Below are 25,751 nucleotides of genomic sequence, written 5' to 3' on the forward strand. Positions count from 1 at the left end.
AATATCTGGGTCGCATCATCGAAAAAGACGGTGTCCAGAGACCAGAGAGAGATAACCTAAAAGCGATACGAGAATTTGAACGCCCCAAAAAAAACAAGAAAAGCGTGAGACAACTATTAGGAAAAATTAATTTTTATTACAAACTCATAGAAGACGCGCGCAAACTCTTGGAACCACTTCATAATTTATTGAGGAAAAATGTAAAATTTATTTGCAACGAAAAATGTGAAAAATCATTTCAAAAGATTAAAGAATATCTCTATTCAAGCCCAATCCTTTCAATATACGACCAAAATGAAAAGATTTTCATTTATACAGATGCAAGTGGAAACGCTTTAGGAGCTGTCTTAAAGTAAGCTCGAGACAACGGGATGTTACATCCGGTTGCATACTTTTCAAGGAAATTAAAAACAACGAAGGCAAAGAAGAAAGCAATCCACCTCGAATGTCTGGCTATTAAAGAGGCGATTCGGTACTGGCAACATTGGTTAATCGGTAGATATTTCACTGTTCTTTCAGACCATAAACCGTTAGAATCAATGAAACTCAAAGCAGGAACCGATGAAACTTTAGGAGACCTTATGCACTACCTATCGTAGAATGATTTCAAGATCATCTACTCGCCGGGAAAAGAAACGTAGAAGCAGATGCGCTATCCAGGAACCCCGCCTTAGAAAGTTTTGAAAATGAAGAAGACGTTCTGAAAGTGGTGAATATTATTACAAAGAAGGACATAATTCGAGATCAAAAAGAAAACGAAAAAAATATTAAAAATACAAAAAACCTCACAAAAAAGTCAGAAATATTTTTCAAAAATATTAAAGGACGGCAACGTATATTCGTCTCACAAAAATTTGGTGAACACATCACAAAGACGGTTCATGAATTCTTCGGTGACGTTGGAGGGAACCATATACTAAAGAAAATCCGACCTTTCTACTACTTCAAAAATATGGATCGGATAGTCGACAAATTCTGCAAACAATGCGAAATCTGCATCAAGAATAAAAGCAGAACGAGAAGACCGATTGGATTTATGTCGAAAATAGGACCAGCTAAAAAACCATTTGAAATAATGTCATTCGATACGGTCGGAGGTTTTTCTAATAACAATTCACCGAAGAAATTTATGCATATCCTTATTGACCATTTTTCAAGGGCCGTTTTTCAAGGGCACATCAAAAACACAATGCTCGGACGATGTCACAAAACTTATAGATTCGACGGGAGAAACCGATTCTATAAGAATGATCTTCGCAGACCGATATCCAGTACTGACATCCAAAGAAATCCAAGATAACGCAAGAAAAAAAGCATCAAACTAATTTTCACCTCGATAGACTGTCCATCCTCGAATGAAAACAAATCAAATAGAAGTTTCCTTACAATGGAAACAAATCAAATAGAAATAAGTTGGAGGAAATCCGGAAAGGACCTTTCAAAATTCTGAGAAGGATCTCAAATTCTACGTACGAAGTGGATAACGATAATCGTAAACTTGGAGGGAATTTCTTCCATGTGAGTAAATTAGTCCCATTTGAAAAGGACAATTAGCGATGCAATAGTCAACCCGAGGAGGGGATGTGTAAACTCCCTAAGAGTTCAGACGCGGATAGACAGAGGGACTTTATCTGTTTAACGGACTCTCTCTGTTTACGGACAGCACGACTTCTTTTGTTTCGCGGACAGAGCGGCTTTCTTTGTTTTACGGAGAGCCATAGTGAAAGATGCGCAGTTCCCAAACGGACGAACAGAGAGCAACAGCAGACACAGAAGAAAGAATCATTATTGAAAAACATTGAGGATTGACGGAGAAAGATCGGTAGCTCAGGACGTTGAAAATCGATTCTCGATTTTCAGGTAGACCTTGTACAAAGCTTTGTTATTTATTATTATTAATTGTTGTTTACTTCTGTATTTTATCTAAGCATTGTTAAAATAAACTCGATTTTCAGAATTCAGAATCGATTCCTGAATTATACGAGAATTGAACATTATATATTTATCGATATATTGTTGAAATTTTGCATTTATTTTGCTCGGAAACGAAGCGTCCTATGAAAGATTTATTATATATTTTTGACATAATTTCGCACGTAGAATAATCTCCTATTGATTATTTACTCGTGTTCAGTCCGGATTTAACGATATTCAAGCGAAGAAATTACTTTATATGTTACGTTTCCTTATGCGCTTTTTTTGCTTTCTGCAATATTCAAAAAGTTTCGTAAACGTAAAGGTAAAACGACGAAGATGATCGAAGCAAGAAAACTGTTTTATTGCCCGTTAAAAAAATGGTACAATAGGTCCCAAAGTAACTTTAAAAAACTGAATTGTTACAATATTCCTCATACCATTAACACGTTCTTAGAAATAGAACACCATTAAAAATGAAATAATACAAAATTTTTTTATTACAACGAATAACTGAAAATTGCTAATTTTTTTGAAAGAATTAAAAACTTCACTAGATAAATAAAGTTGATCAAAATAAACGATGAAAGGAATTGACCGGTATTTCGACATTCCCTTTGGTTTTCTCGGGTTGTCAATGTGTGACGTGTTTATGCAATATGATTTGTAGCTTCTTAGAAATGATTTTCCCATGGTTTTAAGTCGGTTTAGTGACATAGTCCGGTTAGGAATGTCGTTAATTCCCGGAGAAAAAGATCACACGAAAATCATCGCGCTACTGTTTCCTGACTGTGCAAACGCTAAGATCGATAATGGCGGGTGTCCTCGGAGCGGCACAGCTACGTGATCGTTATCGAACTGTTAGATATTCATTCATTCGATCGTAACAATTGCTCATTTGCAGACCTTGCAACCTTCCTAAGGAAGGAAGCGGGAGATATTGAAGAATGCAGTCGCGTAGGGGCCGGCTGAGATTTACCAGATACGTAGGTTTTTTCTATAATAATAGCATTTTTCCTGGAAAAAATATTTGACTACGGGCCTCCTATCGGAAGTGTGGACAGATTGTACACGATTTTGTAGAAACAGAATGATATTATTATCCAGGTTGTGCCATTACTTAAATAAGGTATCTAAAAAATGATCCTTCGAATAATCTAATTTGGCTAGCCGCCCGGAGTCCCCATTTTCTTAAACGTCCAGGATCTCAATTTTCTCGCCACGATCCGAGATATCGCAGCTTTACGTACGGAATCTGTAATTTTTTGAAATCAAAATAATCCTAGGGCCAGCTATTGACCCCTTCTTCGTGTCCTTTAGTTTTTAATGGCATAGATAAACTTTCATTATGTTTGAAAATTGATAAAGAGGAAGATCGATGTCGAAACACTGTTTTTCTTTTTATTAAAAATTTTCACTTTTGGCATTTACCTTCACTCCCTCGTAACTTCAATTTCTCAATTATCTTCAAAACTGGTTGAACAAATACTGGGTAGAAAAAAGCGAATCATTATATAGCAGCTCCTAAAGCTGGGGAGGCGAGGGAAGCAATCGAATCCAACTCCACATTCACCGTCTCCGTTTCTATAGAGATCAAAGCTCGAGATGTTCCGCGCGCTCGCGGCTAAATGAACATTACGATGCTCAAAGTTCTGTTCCTTTCACCAACTAGAAAGGATGTCAGGCAAGGAGCGAGGGAAAAAGGAAGAGGATGAAACGGTGTCGTAACGAACCGAGCGGGCTGTTAATCACCAGCACGTTTTTTTCTACCCAATTCCGAATGGGCTAAAAGAAACCACGCGATTGCCCGAACCGCGAACGTAAGACAAAATAGTATTACAATGACTGTAGAGTAGGGTCGGACAAGGAGAACGTTTCTTTTTATTTACAAGTAGAGGTGTGTGCGTTATGTGTTGGCGATGATAGTAGTAGTTGCCGGCTGTAGATGTCGCTGCTGGGGCACTGCTAATTATTCTTCTATTTTGATGCGTGGGAGAAAAATAGGATCACGGGCGCCGGGAATCGAACCCGGGTCCCGAACGTTCGAAACCTACAGCGCTAACCACTTCGCTACCGTGTCCGTTACTTAGTTAGTGTCGTGTAGCGGTATTTGTTGTCGATTACCGCTACAAGTACTTTATAATCAATTCTCGCATTGAGAATTTTCAGTAAGTTTCTCTGGCGTAGCGCAGTTACATGACTAATTATTTATAAGTTTACTTCCAGCTGAATCTAGTGCTTAGGGCTATTTTTTATGTTTAGCCTCGAATTGCTTCGATTTGTCTATGATGTGTTATTTCCATGTCAATCTCCTGTCCAGAGTCATGCCCAGATATCTGACTGAATCCTTGTTAGGAATTGCTATATTTTTAATGGTCACCCTAGGGCATGTTTTTTTGCAGCGTGAAGGTTACATGTGTGGATTTATTTTCGTTAATTTTGAAGCCCAATTTATAAAACCACTCTTCCATAGAGTCGAGATATCACTAGAGAGTGGAGGATATGATTATCGGGTCTACGTGGGATGCTAATAGTGCTGTGTCGTCAGCAAATGTTGCTATAGTTATTTCTGTTGATATTGGTAAATCGGCAGTGTAGATGGAGAACAGGAGGGGTCCGAGGACGCTACCTTGGGGTATGCCAGCTTCTATTGGAAATGTTGTGGTTGTGGCATGTAGGTATTTAACCATGAATTGTCTATTGGTTAAGTATGATTTATCCATGATGAGTGTTAAATATGACAGTAAGTTATTAATTTGTTCTGATTGTTTCTCGATTAATTTTTCAGGTCTAGAGAAGTTATCCGAGTTTTGAGAATTGGGAACACTATTTTGAGAATGGTTACTATGGATTTTCGGATTGTTTTGATTTCCTTGAACTGCCTGGGCATAGGAGATTGAAGAAGTAGAGAATTTTTATGGGCTGAGTATTTGAGTTATTTGTGTACAAGGTTTTGTAGGCTGACCAACCTTTATAATTCGCAGGATGCTCTCAATGACAGAGGATGCACTTCGTAGGGGTTTCTGGAGATTTAGTGCACTGATCAGTACGGTATATACCTGCACATTTAACGCAGCGGAAATTATGGTTGCAATATTTCTGCATGTGACCGTACCTTTGGCACTTTTTACGTTGCACTATCTCTTTTTTTTGAATAAATTTGAAATAACTAGTTGAGAAGCTAAGATTCGGGTCAGAGATTAGGAGCGTTGGATTTTCCACTAGTAAATTTAGAAACGCTTGGATTATGTATGTGTCGATCCACTTTCGACGGATGGGCATTACGTGTTGTTTTGTTAACTTCACAGAGCACTAGACACACGTCTGCACGCTTCGACACTCAACAGCAAACGAAAGAGAACGTGGACAGCAGCCGTTGTAACGGCCTTTTTAACCGTTTCCACTTCCTCGTGCAAATTTTAGTGAATTGTCGTGCACTCGAGGCTCTTTCCCTCGAGATAGGCGAACCTATTCAGGGACTACTCGAAAAACATTCGAGTGCCCATTGTACGAGTACGTCCGTCTGTTCAGGATGCTTTACCTTGCTGATGCACACCCCTTACACTCCTTTGCAATGTAGCAAATACCCGGGTAAAATTACTTACTCCAAGTATCGTGTTAATAGAGGATGTAAGACTTTAATCAGATTTCAGATGAATTTGATGCTACGTAGTTCTGATGCTAAATGAAAATTCGTATGTAGTTGCTAAATTCGTGCATGTCGTTCTTTACGATGGTTGTTTTGTTCGATTAGAGAGTAGATATTAAAAATTAATTCGAACTTGATATTTCTAATCTTCCTTTTTACAGCCAAATTGCTTGAGATTTGACGAATTTAAAGCGACAACACACAATGAACGACATATATTAACCATGATGTGTTAAAGAATAAATTTATAAAATCTACTATTCTGTGAATAAAACTAGCCTATTTTGTTGTTAGATAAATAATCCTATCAATGACTCATTTTATCTCACCCTTTTATTGTCATAACCTAAAAGCGTATAAATGTCAAAAAGAATAGCTCCACGTCCCGTAACCGGTGGCTTTTCATTTTCTAGCATTGTTAAAATTTCGCGCTCTACACCTGGAAAAGGGGCAAGAGTATCCGTGCGCGAGCCCACTATGATTAATCACTCCGTTTTTCGATACTGCCTCGCCCGACCACGAGCTACCTCGTTTTTTTCATTTTCGGCCAGTTTTCGCGGAGGAGTTGGGGTTAATTCTTCGCTCACGGTACGAACAACAAGGACGAACAAAAGCCGGACGAGCCAGCGGATTTATTAAGCAAGCATTTAACGAAAAACGACGCGGCGTTTCCCCGAGCTGTTTCCACCCCTGCTCGTCCGGCTAGTTTTTGTTTTAACCCATTACGTTCATCCCTTTCCCCAACGATACATACGAACATTGGTCTTTTAACTTTTACTATCTGTTATATACATCGGCCAAAAAAAAAGAACTATTTCTACTACTACAAATATTAAAAGCAAGCATATTGACAAGGTAGTAACAAGAATAACTTCCCATGCTCTGGATGATCCAGAGGATGGGGAGTCATTGGTAGTTGCCCTCTTCTACGGCAGTTTGCCGGGCCTCTTCGGCCCATAGCCTCTTCTTTCTTCGGGCGCAATGCCCGCTGGAACTTACATCTAAGCTGGAGACTTTCTAGATCGCAAATCAAAAAATAAAGTACAAAGGTCAAGTAAAAACATAAATCGCGGAAGCTGGTACAAGTACACATGGATGAACAACGATCATATAGCGATGTGCACGTTCGCATGTGCACGATCGAACAATATTAACGTTCGTTTCGGAAACCACTCGCGATCACGACCGCGATATTCAAAAATTCTACGGGCAAAACCAGAGACGATGACATGTTTCATTCGTGCCAACTTTACTGTCAATTATTCGAATGAAATTCCCTGAAACAGGTTGAACACTCGAAAACGCGCCTACCCGACCAGAGGCTTGTCACGACCGGCACACTTTTAAATTCGATGGGCTGATGACGGAGATAAAGATATGGCGGTACTCGGTGACAATGTATATCGCCGAAGTGCCTAATAGCCACCAATATCCCCACGGTCCTTCTGCCGAATGTTCGAGAAGAAGGCGTGCGTAGGAACGGTCGCGAACGCCTAACAAACGCGTAGATAGTGAAAATATTGAGGGGTGACAAGGGAAAAGGAAACAGATCCGATCGAAAGTCAAAATAAGAGCTTCAATCTTGGAAAGTCACGGCTAGAGTTCAGAAACAAATCGTAATTAGCGTAAACCAAATGTTAAGAAATAAATTCTCTCTTTTTTTTATTTTCATCTTCGATTTCCTTTTTCTTTTTATTTATTTTACGTGACAGGTCCACCTACACGGTTCTCACACATAACACCCGGGCGCAAGAGTCTACATTAGAGAGAACGTCCCGGACGCCTCCGATACCGGAGTTTAATATACAACATGCACATAACATACAAAATTTACATACCATTTTCCTGAAATCGACTGACGAAGGCTAGTGACCATTGCTCAAAACGTGATAAAACACGTCTAAAAAAATTATATCGTTAAAATAAATATAAGTAAACTTGGAATTATAATTGTAATTGACAGCAATATTAGCAACGTGGTTACACTTAATCTTGTAGCTGATATTACCACCGTTACGCCCCGAGGCTTACTATAGGCCGTGTTCCTAACCGTCGCTCGTGGTACTACAGTGTTGCAGACGGATCGTCTTAGATGACCGGCGAAATATATACAATGTAGCGACAAGCGCATAGTTCTAGAAACGTCGATTCGCCTTCGGCCCGTTATTTTATCTACGCAAAGAAGGTGGCATACGTGATCATAGGCGCGAACGGTGGCGTGACCCAAGCGTAGTGGGGGTCGTCTCCCAGAGAAGACAGAAGAAAAAAATCGAAGAACAATCAATATCATTTGAGGATTCAGACGGAATGCATCGAGGGGTTCAGACGAATAAAATCCAGGTCGCTTAGTCAAACGAATACATCGCAAAATATCATAAAGTCGGTAGAATTACTGTAACAAACTAATTGTATCATCGTTAAATCATTTGTGACGTGTTCATTCTAATTTTAAATATTGTTAAATATACAAGTTTATATTAACCCCGTTAATTCAGTGTTAAAATCATTTGAACCACCTCTGTTACCCTAATCGAAACCTAATTTACCCTAATTTACGTATCTCGCTGACGCGTTTTCCTCGCGATCGCGTCTCTCCGCGAACGGTCGTAACAACCAGGAATTGCGATTGTATTGATATATAAGTTGAATTAATATATGTCTCCATATTTTTAGTATCTTGAGTTGAAGCGAATGAAAAAAACGACGCAATTCCACAGCCTAACCACACACACAATGTGGAATATACATCGTGCACGATACACTAACACATCGTCAGTCACTGAGAAATTTTTGCATTAATTCTAGTCATCGTGCCCAATGTCTTTTTCCCATACAAGTAGCACCTGAGCACGTGAATGAGATCCTAACAATGGGTAAATGGAAATGGTTAAATCTGAAAATCCTAATCTAAAAACATGATTAGTTTGTCTCATTTGTATTTAACGGACTAAGGATCTTTGATTTTACATTTTATTACTTCATTTCGGATTATAATAACTCAGTTTTATTAATTCGATAAATTACTGATATTTTAATATTATCAAATAGTATTATTAATTGAAAAAAGACTGAGACTCGATGAAATAGAATAATTGACTCTAAATGTATAACCAAAATAGAAATAATCTCAGGTAATCTCTTCGTCAAAGAACATTTCCGAAAATGCAGAAACAGTGATCAAAGTTATTGCTTTAATTCAAAAATCTGCCTGCCGCGAAGATTTTTCTTGCACATAAAATTTCAAAATAAAAGAACGTGGCTTAATATTATCACAAAATGTATGTATTGTATATTGTATGAATCGTCATTATCATTGAGTGAAAATTGCATCTTTCATTGCAACGAAGTCGGAGGGCATCCGATTTCTCCGCTATAAAATGCTCAAACGAAATCGCATCGATATGTCTTATTTATACTAGAATTCATCGCTTAAGATTAAGTATATCTATGTCATACAGGTATATTCGTCTAGATATTTGCCTGTTACGTCGCGTGAAAAGGTCCGCGCGACGTACCTTAATGTCTCACCGTTAAGACCCAAGCGGCGTTAGAGAACCCTCAATAAAGCTAAGGCCCACCATAAACCGATTCTCATTAGCTTGCAGAAACCTTGAACCCTGCAAGTATTTTCGATTTATAGCTGGTACTTAAAAAAGTCCTTAGGTTTATTGAACGTTCTTAAAAATTACGGAGTAAGCTGGTTGTTATGACGGGAAAAACTGTTAATTGTATGCTAGGGAAAACCAGGCATTTGTATAATGGAAATGTCAGGATTTTCCCACGAGTCATGCCGGTAGGATGCTTCCATCTCCCAACTTCAACCGTTAACGTCTGAGCCAATGGTAACGGGGATCCGTGTCCTCATGTTCATAACGGAAAGTACAAACAACGAATCAGCTTCCTTCGTTCAAAAACCACTCACATCCCGAGACTTCCTCCGTAAGTCCCAAAGGTCAGACACACAAGGGAGTCAGTACGAGTCAGTCTATTCCAGTCAATCAGTCAGTCCATTCAGGTCACTCAAGTCACACAGTCGAAGTCAAGCGGTCGAAGTCTATTCATTCAGTCATTGGGTTAATTCTGTTGATTCGATTCACTCAAAGTCGGATCTGATCAATCGATACGTCTACTACGACACGAGCGCCTTCGTCTATCAGATTGACAGTCAGAATCTGAGCAAGATCAAGGCAATCCCCATATTCAGTGACGTTACTAGTGTGTGTGATTATATGAAGTTGTTGGAGAAAATATATAAGTTATAACACTGTTAATCACGGAGTTATATTATTTCAACCACCCTTATTGTCTTAATGGAAATCAGGGGATCGATCTACTCGCGGCGTCGATTATTATAATCGTAGCGGAAATTTGCGACTCCCGTTGACCTGTTTTCTCGCGATTGCGTCTCCCCGCGATTGGTCGAATTTGCATGGTCCTACGAGCCGGATCACGTGCCAGTGTCAAGTGAAGTGACCACACAGTGCCACGTGTTCGCTTTGAATCCAACAGCGGAAGTGTATCACTCCATCAAGGTCAGTGACGTCAGGAGCAACACCTTCGAAGAGATATACACATTGGTCGAGGCACGCACCCAGGCAGCGTTCGGACGTAACTGAGTAATTAGCTTTGAGAAGATTTCAAGTCGGTCCACATTCTGAATCATGCCGACCCTAGCTAAGATCAGCAACATAAGGAAACGACTTGATAAACTGTGCGAAGGCACGTTAACGACTGTAAGGGGACGCATCGATAGATACGAACAGTCAGACATGTAAGACATTGCATATTTGAGATCATCTCAGGACGGGTCACCTACTTCAGGACGGGTCACCTACTTCAGGACGGGTCACCTACTTCAGGACGGGTGGAAACGATTCCTATCACTCCAGGGCGAGTTGGACGACATCGAGGAAGAGGACATCGTTCAGGAACGCATAGCGTCGAAACAGTACAGTTCCCTTTACATGAGAATACAGCTCCTCCGGGAAGGAAATCGATCTTCTATCCCGTCGACATCTAAGGGCATCGATTTTCCCGAAGCGAAAATGCATTCGCCAGAAATGCGGCTACCAGCATTCGACGGGAAATTCGAAAATTGGAACGCATTTTATAATACGTTCAACTCGGCTATCGACAGGAACGCTTGCCTAATCACTATGCAAAAATTCCATTATCTGCGGGCTTCCTTAGTAGGGGAAGCCGCGAATTGTGTAAACTCTAGTTTTCCATGAGGAGAGCTATCCGAAGGCTCTGAGTCTTCTCAAGCAGAGGTACGATTGTCCACGACGCATCGTGTCATGTCATGGCCTTGCGATCATTAACTACCCAAAGCTGACGCAGTGTTCTCCAGTGGCCCTAAGAGACTTGGCCAATGTCGTAAGACAGAACCCTGATGCACTAAACAGTTTGGGACAATCCATACAGTCGAATAGCATCATTCTCGATATCATCAGCACCAAGCTACCCGATCACGTCAGATAACAAAGGGAGCTAACCTTGACCAACAAGGAGGTGCCTCAATCGATTTGCTGGATTATCTCGAGAATCTAGCGCTCACAGGCATATCACCCTCCGAGGTCAAGCAAATTAAATCACCGGATCAACCCAAACGAGTTCGACAGCGTAAGATACGAGGACAGATATTCACCGCATCCCGGGTCAAGAATTCCTGCCATTCTTGCAAGGGACAACACTCCAGTTGGCATTGCGACGCCTTCAGAGCCAAAAGCGTCAGCGAACGCTTGAGGGAGGTCAAAAGTGCACTCTTCTGTCTGAATTGCCTGAGTGCGGGACACACAACTCGGGATTGTCATGCCGGGTCTTGTCGGGTATGTGGAGGTCGCCATCATAAAATGTTACATCAGGACAAGCAAAAGGTATGGTCGACATCATCCAATTCAAATCGAAGTTCCTCCCCTCCCAGCAAGAGATCATCTACATCCCCGTCAAAGACTCGGAAAGCCGCTAGGAAGCACAAACCAGGGGCATCACGGACAAGCTCGCCTCCAAGTCCATCAACCAGTCCGAGAAGGACACACGATTGACGCTAGGGACGCCGAACCCCAACAAGGACCGATCAAACCCGACCTGCAGATCCCGAGGTATTGTGCAATGACCTAGTTACCACAGCACAAGTCAACATGCTGACCGACAAACGGCAACGTATTTGTTGCCGTGCGTTGCTCGATATTGGATCCAGCATGAACTTCATTACTAGAAGACTAGTCAATTCCCTTGGAATAAGACAAACGAAGTGTTCGGTCCCAATTGGGGTTGTAGCGGTACTCGTAGATAAAAATCATAATGGTTTTCGCCCAGTGAATCCGCTACACAAGAAATCGTGTTTACCCAAAGACGAGCTTGTTATAGATCCGACAACCTTAGGCGGTTACCGATCGTTAATCCAAATCTGTCGTTTTTGCCGTGATCATAGGCCCTCGAGTCAGCTACTCGAAAAGCCAACAATTGTAAACAAGGTCGAGAGCTCAGCGTCCGTTGGGATGTTTCGAGAACATCTTCAAAATTCAAATCCCAGCGCCTTTCGTCAACTCCGACGCATATAGATATAGCGAACAGGGTAGCGAGACATCCTTAGTTATCGAGAGACACGAGCAGCAGAAATTAAGCGATACTTCTTTGCGCCGATCTATTAGTGACCGCGAACCGAGACAACAAGTGTATTGTACGACTAGTGTACGCATTTGGTATATTCTAATAAATTACGTAGTTAGGTATACTCCGTTATTTGTGAGAATTAATCGACACCTTATCACCCGCACCATCCCTTGTAAGTGGAAGTCGAGAAACGACCCCAGCCGTCCGTAAAAGCCGCAGACGACTACGGCTTGGGATCTCGCCGCATCTTTATTGTGAACCAGAGAACGAAAACTTCGTTCTTGTTTGACACCGGTGCTGATATCAGCGTTTATCCCCGAAACAGGCTATCTACGGACGTAAAGAAAACAACGTACGAACTGTTCGCTGCCAACGGAACGCGCATCGCAACGTACGGCACCTTAGCGATGGAGCTGCACCTGTCCCTCAGACGTGCCTTCAAATGGCACTTCACGGTCGCCGATGTGCAAACCCCCATCATCGGCCTAGACTTCCTTAGCCATTACGGGTTGCTTGTGGATCCAAGAAAAAGACGTTTTCACGACACAACAACCCAGCTATCGACCAGGGGATACGCCGCCAGCTGCGAACAGCATATGATTAAGACCGTAAATGGGGATTCGGTCTACCACCAACTGTTGGCAAAATTTCCAGATCTGACCCGCCCACCGGCCTTTGGGCCAGAGAAAATCCGGCACGGCGTGGAGCACCACATAGAAACCACACCAGGCCCACCCGTGTACTGCAAACCCCGCCAGCTCGCACCAGACCGTCTCAAGCAAATCAAGGCGGAATTCGCAACGCTGATCGAACAAGGAGTCATGCGCCCATCGAAGAGTTCCTGGGCATCTCCTCTACACGTCGTCCTAAAGAAGGATGGAAGTCTTCGACCCTGCGGTGACTACAGGGCACTGAACGCCCGCACTGTTCCCGACAGGTACTCTCCACCGCACATCCAAGACTTCGCGCAGCAGCTACACGGTAGAAAAATTTTCTCAAAAATTGAGTTAGTGCATGCCTACCACCAAATTCCAATCGCGCCTCAGGAGGTTAAAAAAACAGCGATTGCGACACCATTCGGCCTTTTCGAGGCAACCAACATGATGTTTGGGCTTCGAAACGCCGCGCAAACGTGTCAACGTTTTGTCGATGAAATCACGCGTGGCTTAGATTTCGTATACGCGTACATTGATGACTTCCTGGTAGCTTCGCAAACCGAAGAACAGCACCGCGAGCACTTGCTAATTTTGTTCGAACGTCTAAATCATTACGGCGTAGTAATCAACCTAGCAAAGTGCGAGTTCGGCGTTGATTAGATAACCTTCCTAGGCCATACGGTAAACGCGCAGGGTATAAAACCGCTCGCCGATGGAGTAAAAGCCGTAACTGAAGCACCGCTCCCCGCGAACTTCAAAGCTCTCCGTAGGTACCTCGGTATGATTAACTTTTATCGACGGTTCATACCGGGGGCTGTAAAAATCTTACAACCCCTCAACGATTTGCTGCAAGGGACGAAAAAGGGCAACATGCCCATTACCTGGTCGGAGGAAGCCAAAACAAGCTTTAGCGAGTCGAAACGCGCCCTAGCTAACGCTACGATGTTAGAGCATCCTATACCCGGCGCGCCCATCAGCCTCGCTGTAGACGCGTCCGACTTTGCAATAGGAGCGGTGTTGCAGCAACGCGCGAACGACACTTGGCAACCGTTGGGTTTCTCAACTAAACTCTTAAACGCCGCGCAGCGAAAATATAGCGCGTATAACCGCGAATTGCGCGCTATGTACACCGCGGTCAAACGATTTAGACACGCCGTAGAGGGAAGAAATTTCATTATTTTCACTGACCATAAGCCCCTCACTTATGCGTTCGGTCAAAATCCCGACAAGTGTTCGCCGCGACAATTCCGGTAGCTAGATTATATCGGTCAGTTCACGACCGATATAAGGTATATAAATTCGCTGAATAACAACGTAGCCAACGCCCTATCTCGCATCGAAGCCATAGAAAAATCCGTGGATCACAAAACTCTTGCCGCCGCGCAAGAAAACGATGAGGAGCTCCGCGACATCATTAACTCCGATACATCCGCGTTGCAGCTTAAGAAAATTCGTTTTCCGGATTACGTCGCGCAAATATACTGCAACGTGTCAGGCGACATCGTACGACCGTACGTACCGAAACCCTTGCGGCGCGAAGTATTCAATTCACTTCACGGACTTTCCCATCCAGGGATACGAGCGACCCAAAAACTCGTAAAATCGCGTTTTGTTTGGCCGGCGTTAAACAAAAATTGCCAAACATGGACACGGCAATGCATCCCGTGTCAACAATGTAAAATAAAGAGACACGTATCAACGCTGACCGAAACATTCGGAGAGCTCGCAGGACGATTCGAGCATATACATTTAGACATCATCGTCATACAATAGTCACAAGGCTGCCGATATTGTGTAACATGTATCGATCGTTTTTCACGTTGGCCCGAAGCGACTCCAATACCAGATATGGAAGCAACGACCGCTTCCTCGGCTCTTCTTTCCACATGGATAGCGCGTTTTGGCGTCCCAGCAAATATAACAACCGATCAAGGACGCCAATTCGAATCCAATCTTTTCAAACAACTATGCCGGATGCTCGGCATTAAGCATTTGCGTAACACAGCCTATCACCCCGCATCCAACGCGATGGTAGAGCGCTTCCACCGGCAGCTTAAGGCCACAATCAAATGTCACAATTCGAGCAACTGAGTCGAAAGCCTTCCCGTAGTTCTTCTAGGCATTAGAACCGCTATCAAGGAAGAACTGAGCGCAACGACAGCCGAAATGATTGACGGTACGGGCATACGATTGCCAGCGGAATTTTTTGTACCAGCAAAACAACCGGCCTACGCGGAATTCGCAAACCGTCTGCGAGTGCGAATGAGCGAGATTAGACCTCTGCCGACTTCACAACACAGCGAAAAGAAAACGTTAATGTTCCGCGATTTAGAAACGTCGCCGTACGTTTTCGTACGTCACGATGCAATCGGAGGTCCACTGCAACCACCATACGATGGACCCTATCAGGTTATACAGCGCGGGGAGAAAACCTTTACCATACGGGTGAAGGACAAAAGCGTAAAAGTCACCGTAGATCGCCTAAAACCCGCCTTCATCGTGTCGGAAGATATCGAGCACCTGGAAAGGAGCGCAGAAACCCACGACGTGTTTGTACCTAGGAAAATCTTCTGACCGCAAAGCAGCGAGCAGGCGCAACAAAGCGACAGAGACGCAAGAACCCATTACACCACGCGTTCGGGCAGGAGAGTTCGTTTTCCTGACCGCTTTCAAGCGGGTTTGAATTAAGCGGTTGGCAAGGGCACCCCCGCTAACATAAGTAAACCGACATAAAAAGAAGTAACGTTAACACTAGCAGGGGGGTACTGTAGCGGTACTCGTCGGTAAAAATCATAATGATTTTCGCCCAGTGAATCTGCTACACAAGAAATCGTGTTTACCGAAAGCCGAGTTAATTATAGATCCGACAACCTTAGAAGGTTACCGATCGTTAATCCAAATCCGTCGTTTTTGCCGTGATCATAGGCCCTCGAGTCAGCTACTCGAAAAGCCAACAATTTTAAACAAGGTCGAGAGCTCAGCGCTCGTTGGAATGTTTCGAGAGCATCTTCAAAATTCAAATCCCAACGCCTTTCGTCAACTCCGATGCATATAGATATAGCGAACAGGGTAGCGAGGCATCCTTAGTTATCGAGAGACACGAGCAGCAGCAATTAAGCGATACTTCTTTGCGCCGATCTATTAGTGACCGCGAACCGAGACAACAAGTGTATTGTACGACTGGTGTACGCATTGGGTATATTCTAATAAATTACGTAGTTAGGTATACTCTGGTGTTTGTGGAAACTAATCACTACCTAATCACCTCAGGGTTTTCGATACTTTAACGACGACGGCAAGGCTATACATAACGGCTACGATCACATCCACCGACGGCACCTATGAACGTACAATAACGTTCCTCGTCATCCTGGCTATCTCGACCCTGATCCCAAGTCAACACATCGATCGCTCGACATTGGAGATACCAAAGAATATCAAACTGGCCGACCCACGATTTCATGTGCCAGGTCCGATCGATGTCTTACTGAGCTCAAGTACGACACTTGCGTCGATGTGCGTCGGACAGATTAATCTGACGCAACCAGACGAGACGGAGCTGCGTTTACAGAAAACCTGATTCGGCTGGGTAATCGGGGGGAGTCCAACTTACTAAATCGCGACAAGTGCATTCCACGCCTCCACAACGGCTCTGCCAGCTGATCTCGCGCGGTTTTGGGTAATCGACGAAGGACCCCGGATTCAACACCTCTCAGATGCAGAGCAACGATGCGAAGAACACTTCCGAGATCACGTCCGACGCACCTGCGAAGGACGATACATCGTCGCCCTCTCCTTTAACAACCAGCTCTCATCCCTTGGATCATCCAAGGCACTAGCGATGAGACGACTCGCATCACTCCACCGCCGATTTCAACGCGATAACTCTTACGAAATCGGGTACAGTAATGTGATCCAAGAATACGTAGACTTGGGTCACTTGACGAAGATCGACCCTGATCAACCCGCTAACCACGAGTATTATCTGCCACATCGCGGCGTGATCAAGGAATCAAGCGACACCACTAAGCTCCGGGTTGTGCTCGATGGATCAGCGTCAAGCAACACTGGAATATCACTAAACGATACTTTGCTCATCGGACCAAAGTTGCAGGAGGATCTATTCGACATTCTACTTAGATTCCGGTCTCACCAATATGTTCTATCTGGTGATATTGAAAAAATGTATCGGCAGATATTGATACGCCCAGAAGATAGGAAATATCAGCAAATTCTGTGGCGCAATTCCAACGGTGAAATCGACGCCTATCAACTTAATACCGTAACGGTTGGGTTATCAGCCGCTCCACACTTGGCCCTACGGTGTCTCAAAAAATTGGCAGATGACGCCCTCACCGGAGCCGATACGAAGGAAGAGGTACTGTCGATCAGAAAGGAGCTCACCGACCTTCTGCAATCAGGCGGCTTCAATATTAGAGGATGGGCTTCCAACGATTCGGACATACTGAGGGGGCTATCCGAACAAGACAAATGCCGGAAGTTACAATTAGGTGAGTCTCAGACCCTAAAAACCCTCGGGCTTTTTTGGGATTCCCAGGTTGACGCAAGCCTTTATTCGGACGATACCCAAGCTGATCTCCCACGGGTTACAAAGCGATCAATAAGTTCGGTGATCGCCAGAATTTATGATCTATTAGGATTGCTAGCGCCAGTAATCATTCGAGCAAAAATTATTTTGCAACATGTATGGTCATTAAAACTCAACTGGGATGAATCATTTCCCGCGGATCTGCATACGGAATGGAGCCGGTACTACACCCAGTTAGCGTTGATAAACAACGTCCGGTTTCCACGAAAAACTGTAATACCAGCAGCGACTAGGATGGAACTCCACGGCTTTTGCGATGCCAGCGAGAAGGCTTACGGAGCCTGCATTTATCTCCGTACCGTTAATTTCGACAGCACCATCCAAACCCGTTTGCTCACCACAAAATCAAGGAACACTCCATTCAAAACGCTGACCATTCCACGACTCGAACTAAGCGGGGCACGCCGTCTGGCTTCCTTGATTTCATCAGTCCAGAAGGCCTTAACGATCAAGATCTCTCAAATCGTATATTGGACCGATTCCACCATAGTGATCCAGTGGATCAAGTTCTCGCCGCATATGTTAAAAACATTTGTGGCGAACCGAGTGGCAGAGGTACAAACCAAGACCAACATCTCCGACTGGCGCCATGGGTCTACAGCCGATAATCCAGTGGATCTCATCTCACGAGGTCAGACGCCCAAGGAGTTTCTGCGTCCGTCAGTTTGGAAAAATGGACCAGAGTGGCTCCAGCAAACCGAAGAACATTGACCGATATGGAACCCACTTCCGTTTGTCGAAGTCCCTGAGCGAAAGGGATCAACCTGCCTGGTTGCGAACCCCATCGATCATACAATATTGGAAAAATATTTGTCATGGTCAAAACTAATCAGAGTCGTCGCTCGTTGTCTTCGATGAAGACACAAGCTAAACCGGGTGGCATCCCTAACCGTAGATGAACTCACTTCGGCAGAAAATAAATTGTTACGACTCTTACAAAGCATTCATTTTTCGAAGGAGATTCGCACACTCCAGAAAAATCCGAACACGGCTGTGGGAGGGAAACTCCAACGTCTAAATCCTTTCCTCGACAATGAAGGGATATTACGAATCGGAGGACGCCTCAATAACTCCCCGATACCGTTGCATCAAAAATATTCAATCATTTTGCCGAAATCATCTGTGACTGAGCTCATCATTGACCAGGTGCATCGACGTAACCATCATTCAGGGACCAGGTCACATTATATGCGGTTAGACAACGCTACTGGCCAGTCGACGGCCGAAGCCAAGTATGACGCACCATCAAGAGGTGCGTCCGTTGTTGCCGAGCCAATCCAGTAGAATACCTGATGGGAGATCTGCCAGAAACACGTATCACCGAGTCGCGGCCCTGCACGAACATCGGGGTCGACTATTGCGACCCGTTCTATGTCAAGGAGAGAAGGAATCACAATCGCCGAAGGGTAAAGGTGTACGTCGCCATATTCATATGCCTGGCTACCAAAGCCGTTCATATCGAATTAGTGAGCGATCTGACAACCGACGCATTCCTTGCCGCTCTCCGCCGGTTTATCTCTCGGAGAGGACATTGTGCGATAATCCTTTCGGACAACGGCACTAACTACGTCGGAGCCAACAGGGAGTTAAAAGAATTTCACCTCCTATTACAATTCGACGACCACCAAGAAAAAATGCAAACCTTCCTCACCGACCGGCAGATACAATGGTCATTCAACCCTCCGAATTCACACCATTTTGGCGGTTTATAGGAAGCCGCGATAAAATCGTTTAAACGGCATCTTATTTGCGCCGTTGGCACGGAACTCTTGACCTTCGAGCATCTCAATACTCTGGTTATTGAGATCGAAGCGATGTTGAATTTCCGTCCACTTACTCCCATCTCTACATATCCTAATGATCTCCCGGTCCTCACTCCCGGACATTTTTTGATAGACGACACATTTACAAACATTCGGGAACGAGATCTTAGGACAACCCAACCAAGCCGGTTATCTAGTTGGCAACGTATCCATCAGCTTAAGCAGAAATTTTGGAGTCAATGGTACCGAGAGTACCTCAGCGAATTAACCAGCCGTAGCAAATGGTACAAGGGCAAACATGGCATTCGTGAAGGCACCATCGTAATTCTCCGCGAAGATAACGTTCCATCTATGCATTGGCCCTTGGGCCGCGTCATTAAGGTCCACCCAGGAGCCGACGGAATTATACGGACAGCCACGGTGAAGACAGCGACGAGTATCCTGGATCGCGTCGTCAAACGGTTGATTTCACTACCCTGTTAACCCGAACCGGAGGAACCCGGAAAACCAGGAACAGAGGAGAACGCGGACGAAAGTTCCACCTGATACGACCCATGGACTTTTGATCGGGATCCTCTCAGAGGGGGGATAATGTTACGTCGCGTGAAAAGGTCCGCGCGACGTACCTTAATGTCTGACCGTTAAGACCCAAGCGTCGTTAGAGAACCCTCAATAAAGCTAAGGCCCACCATAAACCGATTCTCATTAGCCTGCAGAAACCTTGAACCCTGCAAGTATTTTCGATTTATAGCTGGTACTTAAAAAAGTCCTTAGGTTTATTGAACGTTCTTAAAAATTACGGAGTAAGCTGGTTGTTATGACGGGAAAAACTGTTAATTGTATGCTAGGGAAAACCAGGCATTTGTATAATGGAAATGTCAGGATTTTCCCACGAGTCATGCCGGTAGGATGCTTCCATCTCCCAACTTCAACCGTTAACGCCTGAGCCAATGGTAACGGGGATCCGTGTCCTCATGTTCATAACGGAAAGTACAAACAACGAATCAGCTTCCTTCGTTCAAAAACCACTCACATCCCGAGACTTCCTCCGTAAGTCCCAAAGGTCAGACACACGAGGGAGTCAGTACGAGTCAGTCTATTCCAGTCAATCAGTCAGTCAATTCAGGTCACTCAAGTCACACAGACGAAGTCAAACGGTCGAAGTCTATTCATTCAGTCATTCGGTTAATTCTGTTGATTCGATTCACTCAAAGTCGGATCTGATCAATCGATACGTCTACTACGACACGAGAGCCTTCGTCTATCAGATTGACAGTCAGAATCTGAGCAAGATCAAGGCAATCCCCATATTCAGTGACGTTACTAGTGTGTGTGATTATATGACGTTGTTGGAGAAAATATATAAGTTATAACACTGTTAATCACGGAGTTATATTATTTCAACCACCCTTATTGTCTTAACGGAAATCAGGGGATCGATCTACTCGCGGCGTCGATTATTGTAATCGTAGCGGAAATTTGCGACTCCCGTTGACCTGTTTTCTCGCGATTGCGTCTCCCCGCGATTGGTCGAATTTGCATGGTCCTACGAGCCGGATCACGTGCCAGTGTCAAGTGAAGTGACCACACAGTGCCACGTGTTCGCTTTGAATCCAACAGCGGAAGTGTATCACTCCATCAAGGTCAGTGATGTCAGGAGCAACACCTTCGAAGAGATATACACATTGGTCGAGGCATGCATCCAGGCAGCGTTCCGACGTAACTGAGTAATCAACTTTGAGAAGATTTCAAGTCGGTCCACATCCTGAATCATGCCGACCCTAGCTAAGATCAGCAGCATAAGGAAACGACGTGATAAACTGTTCGAAGGCACGTTAACGACTGTAAGGGAACGCATCGATAGATACGAACAGTCAGACATGCAAGAGATTGCATATTTGAGATCATCTCAGGACGGGTCACCTACTTCAGGACGGGTGGAAACCATTCCTATCACTCCAGGGCGAGTTGGACGACATCGAGGAAGAGGACATCGTTCAGGAACGCATAGCGTCGGAACAGTACAGTTCCCTTTACATGAGAATACAGCTCCTCCGGGAAGGAAATCGATCTTCAATCCCGTCGACATCTAAGGGAATCGATTTTCCCGAAGAGAAAATGCATTCGCCAGAAATGCGGCTACCAGCATTCGACGGGAAATTCGAAATTTGGAACACATTTTATAATACGTTCAACTAGGCTATCGAAAGGGAACGCTTGCCTAACCACCTTGCAAAAATTCCATTATCTGCGGGCTTCCTTAGTAGGGGAAGCCGTGAATTGTGTAAACTCTCTAGTTTTCCATGAGGAGAACTATCCGAAGGCTCTGAGCCTTCTCAAGCAGAGGTACGATTGCCCAGGACGCATTGTGTCATGTCATGGCCTTGCGATCATTAACGACCCAAAGCTGATGCAGTGTTCTCCAGTGGCCCTAAGAGACTTGGCCAATATCGTAAGACAGAACCTTGATGCACTAAACAGTTTGGGACAATCCACACAGTCGAATAGCATCATTCTCGATATCATCAGCACCAAGCTACCCGATCACGTCAGACAACAATGGGAGCTCACCTTGGCCAACAAGGAGATGCCTCAATACACCGATTTGCTGGATTACTTCGAGAATCTAGCGCTCACAAGCATATCACCCTCAGAGGTCAAGCAAATTAAATCACCGGACCAACCCAAACGAGTTCGATAGCGTAAGATACGAGGACAGATATTCATCGCATCCCGGGTCAAGAATTCCTGCCATTCTTGCAAGGGACAACACCCCATTTGGCATTGCGACGCCTTCAGAGCCAAAAGCGTCCGCGAACGCTTGAGGGAGGTCAAAAGTGCACTCTTGTGTCTGAAATGCCTGAGTGCGGGACACACAACTCGGGATTGTCATGCCGGGTCTTGTCGAGTGTGTGGAGGTCGCCATCATACAATGCTACATCAGGACAGGCAAAAGGTAAGGTCGACTTCCTCCAATTCAAATCGAAGTTCCTCCCCTCCCAGCAGGAGATCATCTACATCCCCGTCAAAGACAAGGAAGGACGCTAGGAAGCACAAACCAGGGGCATCACGGACAAGCTCGCCTCCAAGTCCATCAACCAGTCCGAGACGGACACACAATTGACGCCAGGGACGCCGGACCCCAACAAGGACCGATCAAACCCGACCTGCAGATCCCGAGGTATTGTGCAATGACCTAGTTACCACAGCACAAGTCAACATGCTGACCGACAAACGGCAACGTATTTGTTGCCGTGCGTTGCTCGATATTGGATCCAGCATGAACTTAATTACTAGAAGACTAGTCAATTCCCTTGGAATAAGACAAACGAAGTGTTCGGTCACAATTGGGGTTGTAGCGGTACTCGTAGATAAAAATCATAATGGTTTTCGCCCAGTGAATCCGCTACACAAGAAATCGTGTTTACCGAAAGCCGAGTTAATTATAGATCCGATAACCTTAGGCGGTTACCGATCGTTAATCCGAATCCGTCGTTATTGCCGAGATCATAGTCCCTCGAGTCAGCTACTCGAAAAGCCAACAATTGTAAACAAGGTCGAGAGCTCAGTGTCCGTTGGGATGTTTCGAGAACATCGTCAAAATTCAAATCCCAACGCCTTTCGTCAACTCCGACGCATATAAATATAGCGAATAGGGTAGCGAGGCATCCTTAGTTATCGAGAGACACGAGCAGCAGCAATTAAGCGGTACTTCTTTGCGCCGATCTATCAGTGACCGCGAACCGAGACAACAAGTGTATTGTATGACTAGTGTACGCATTTGGTATATTCTAATAAATTACGTAGTTAGGTATACTCTGGTGTTTGTGGAAACTAATCACTACCTAATCACCTCAGGATTCTCGATACTTTAACGACGACGGCAAGGCTATACATAACGGCTACGATCACATCCACCGACGGCACCTATGAACGTACAATAACGTTCCTCGTCATCCTGGCTATCTCGACCCTGATCCCAAGTCAACACATCGATCGCTCGACATTGGAGATACCAAAGAATATCAAACTGGCCGACCCACGATTTCATGTGCCAGGTCCGATCGATGTCTTACTGAGCTCAAGTACGACACTTGCGTCGATATGCGTCGGACAGATTAATCTGACGCAACCAGACGAGCCGGAGCTGCGTTTACAGAAAACCTGATTCGGCTGGGTAATCGGGGGGAGTCCAACTTACTAAATCGCGACAAGTGCATTCCACGCCTCCACAACGGCTCTGCCAGCTGATCTCGCGCGGTTTTGGGTAATCGACGAAGGACCCCGGATTCAACACCTCTCAGATGCAGAGCAACGATGCGAAGAACACTTCCGAGATCACGTCCGACGCACCTGCGAAGGACGATACATCGTCGCCCTCTCCTTTAACAACCAGCTCTCATCCCTTGGATCATCCAAGGCACTAGCGATGAGACGACTCGCATCACTCCACCGCCGATTTCAACGCGATAACTCTTACGAAATCGGGTACAGTAATGTGATCCAAGAATACGTAGACTTGGGTCACTTGACGAAGATCGACCCTGATCAACCCGCTAACCACGAGTATTATCTGCCACATCGCGGCGTGATCAAGGAATCAAGCGACACCACTAAGCTCCGGGTTGTGCTCGATGGATCAGCGTCAAGCAACACTGGAATATCACTAAACGATACTTTGCTCATCGGACCAAAGTTGCAGGAGGATCTATTCGACATTCTACTTAGATTCCGGTCTCACCAATATGTTCTATCTGGTGATATTGAAAAAATGTATCGGCAGATATTGATACGCCCAGAAGATAGGAAATATCAGCAAATTCTGTGGCGCAATTCCAACGGTGAAATCGACGCCTATCAACTTAATACCGTAACGGTTGGGTTATCAGCCGCTCCACACTTGGCCCTACGGTGTCTCAAAAAATTGGCAGATGACGCCCTCACCGGAGCCGATACGAAGGAAGAGGTACTGTCGATCAGAAAGGAGCTCACCGACCTTCTGCAATCAGGCGGCTTCAATATTAGAGGATGGGCTTCCAACGATTCGGACATACTGAGGGGGCTATCCGAACAAGACAAATGCCGGAAGTTACAATTAGGTGAGTCTCAGACCCTAAAAACCCTCGGGCTTTTTTGGGATTCCCAGGTTGACGCAAGCCTTTATTCGGACGATACCCAAGCTGATCTCCCACGGGTTACAAAGCGATCAATAAGTTCGGTGATCGCCAGAATTTATGATCCATTAGGATTGCTAGCGCCAGTAATCATTCGAGCAAAAATTATTTTGCAACATGTATGGTCATTAAAACTCAACTGGGATGAATCATTTCCCGCGGATCTGCATACGGAATGGAGCCGGTACTACACCCAGTTAGCGTTGATAAACAACGTCCGGTTTCCACGAAAAACTGTAATACCAGCAGCGACTAGGATGGAACTCCACGGCTTTTGCGATGCCAGCGAGAAGGCTTACGGAGCCTGCATTTATCTCCGTACCGTTAATTTCGACAGCACCATCCAAACCCGTTTGCTCACCACAAAATCAAGGAACACTCCATTCAAAACGCTGACCATTCCACGACTCGAACTAAGCGGGGCACGCCGTCTGGCTTCCTTGATTTCATCAGTCCAGAAGGCCTTAACGATCAAGATCTCTCAAATCGTATATTGGACCGATTCCACCATAGTGATCCAGTGGATCAAGTTCTCGCCGCATATGTTAAAAACATTTGTGGCGAACCGAGTGGCAGAGGTACAAACCAAGACCAACATCTCCGACTGGCGCCATGGGTCTACAGCCGATAATCCAGTGGATCTCATCTCACGAGGTCAGACGCCCAAGGAGTTTCTGCGTCCGTCAGTTTGGAAAAATGGACCAGAGTGGCTCCAGCAAACCGAAGAACATTGACCGATATGGAACCCACTTCCGTTTGTCGAAGTCCCTGAGCGAAAGGGATCAACCTGCCTAGTTGCGAACCCCATCGATCATACAATATTGGAAAAATATTTGTCATGGTCAAAACTAATCAGAGTCGTCGCTCGTTGTCTTCGATGAAGACACAAGCCAAACCGGGTGGCATCCCTAACCGTAGATGAACTCACTTCGGCAGAAAATAAATTGTTACGACTCTTACAAAGCATTCATTTTTCGAAGGAGATTCGCACACTCCAGAAAAATCCGAACATGGCTGTGGGAGGGAAACTCCAACGTCTAAATCCTTTCCTCGACAATGAAGGGATATTACGAAAATCGGAGGACGCCTCAATAACTCCCCGATACCGTTGCATCAAAAATATCCAATCATTTTGCCGAAATCATCGGTGACTGAGCTCATCATTGACCAGGTGCATCGACGTAACCATCATTCAGGGACCAGGTCACATTATATGCGGTTAGACAACGCTACTGGCCAGTCGACGGCCGAAGCCAAGTATGACGCACCATCAAGAGGTGCGTCCGTTGTTGCCGAGCCAATCCAGTAGAATACCTGATGGGAGATCTGCCAGAAACACGTATCACCGAGTCGCGGCCCTGCACGAACATC

At 44.8% G+C, this 25,751-nt stretch overlaps 2 protein-coding genes across 2 annotated transcripts; both read left to right on the plus strand.

Moving 5' to 3' along the window:
- The first annotated feature begins 16,550 nt into the window (after positions 1-16,550).
- Positions 16,551-18,154, plus strand: LOC105666775. The gene is made up of 2 exons (XM_012318828.2): positions 16,551-16,666; positions 16,741-18,154. The coding sequence occupies exons 1-2, from the start codon at positions 16,551-16,553 to the stop codon at positions 18,152-18,154; spliced, it is 1,530 nt and encodes a 509-aa protein (XP_012174218.2).
- Positions 18,155-23,510: 5,356 nt separating this feature from the next.
- Positions 23,511-25,114, plus strand: LOC125387003. Its single transcript, XM_048414178.1, has 2 exons — positions 23,511-23,626; positions 23,701-25,114. Exons 1-2 carry the CDS (start codon positions 23,511-23,513, stop codon positions 25,112-25,114), a joined length of 1,530 nt encoding a protein of 509 aa, XP_048270135.1.
- The last annotated feature ends 637 nt before the right edge of the window (positions 25,115-25,751 follow it).

Source organism: Bombus terrestris, unplaced genomic scaffold (assembly GCF_910591885.1).
Source record: "Bombus terrestris unplaced genomic scaffold, iyBomTerr1.2, whole genome shotgun sequence".
Classification (NCBI taxonomy): Eukaryota; Metazoa; Arthropoda; class Insecta; order Hymenoptera; family Apidae; genus Bombus; species Bombus terrestris.

What these genes read in the sequence shown, in the direction of transcription:
- LOC125387003 (XM_048414178.1), top strand. Translation starts at nt 23,511, where the DNA reads ATGCAGAGCAACGATGCGAAGAACACTTCCGAGATCACGTCCGACGCA. An exon ending in CATCCCTTGGATCATCCAAG is followed by an intron (nt 23,627 to 23,700) that starts GCACTAGCGATG and finishes AATCGGGTACAG; the next exon opens with TAATGTGATCCAAGAATACG.
- LOC105666775 (XM_012318828.2), top strand. Translation starts at nt 16,551, where the DNA reads ATGCAGAGCAACGATGCGAAGAACACTTCCGAGATCACGTCCGACGCA. An exon ending in CATCCCTTGGATCATCCAAG is followed by an intron (nt 16,667 to 16,740) that starts GCACTAGCGATG and finishes AATCGGGTACAG; the next exon opens with TAATGTGATCCAAGAATACG.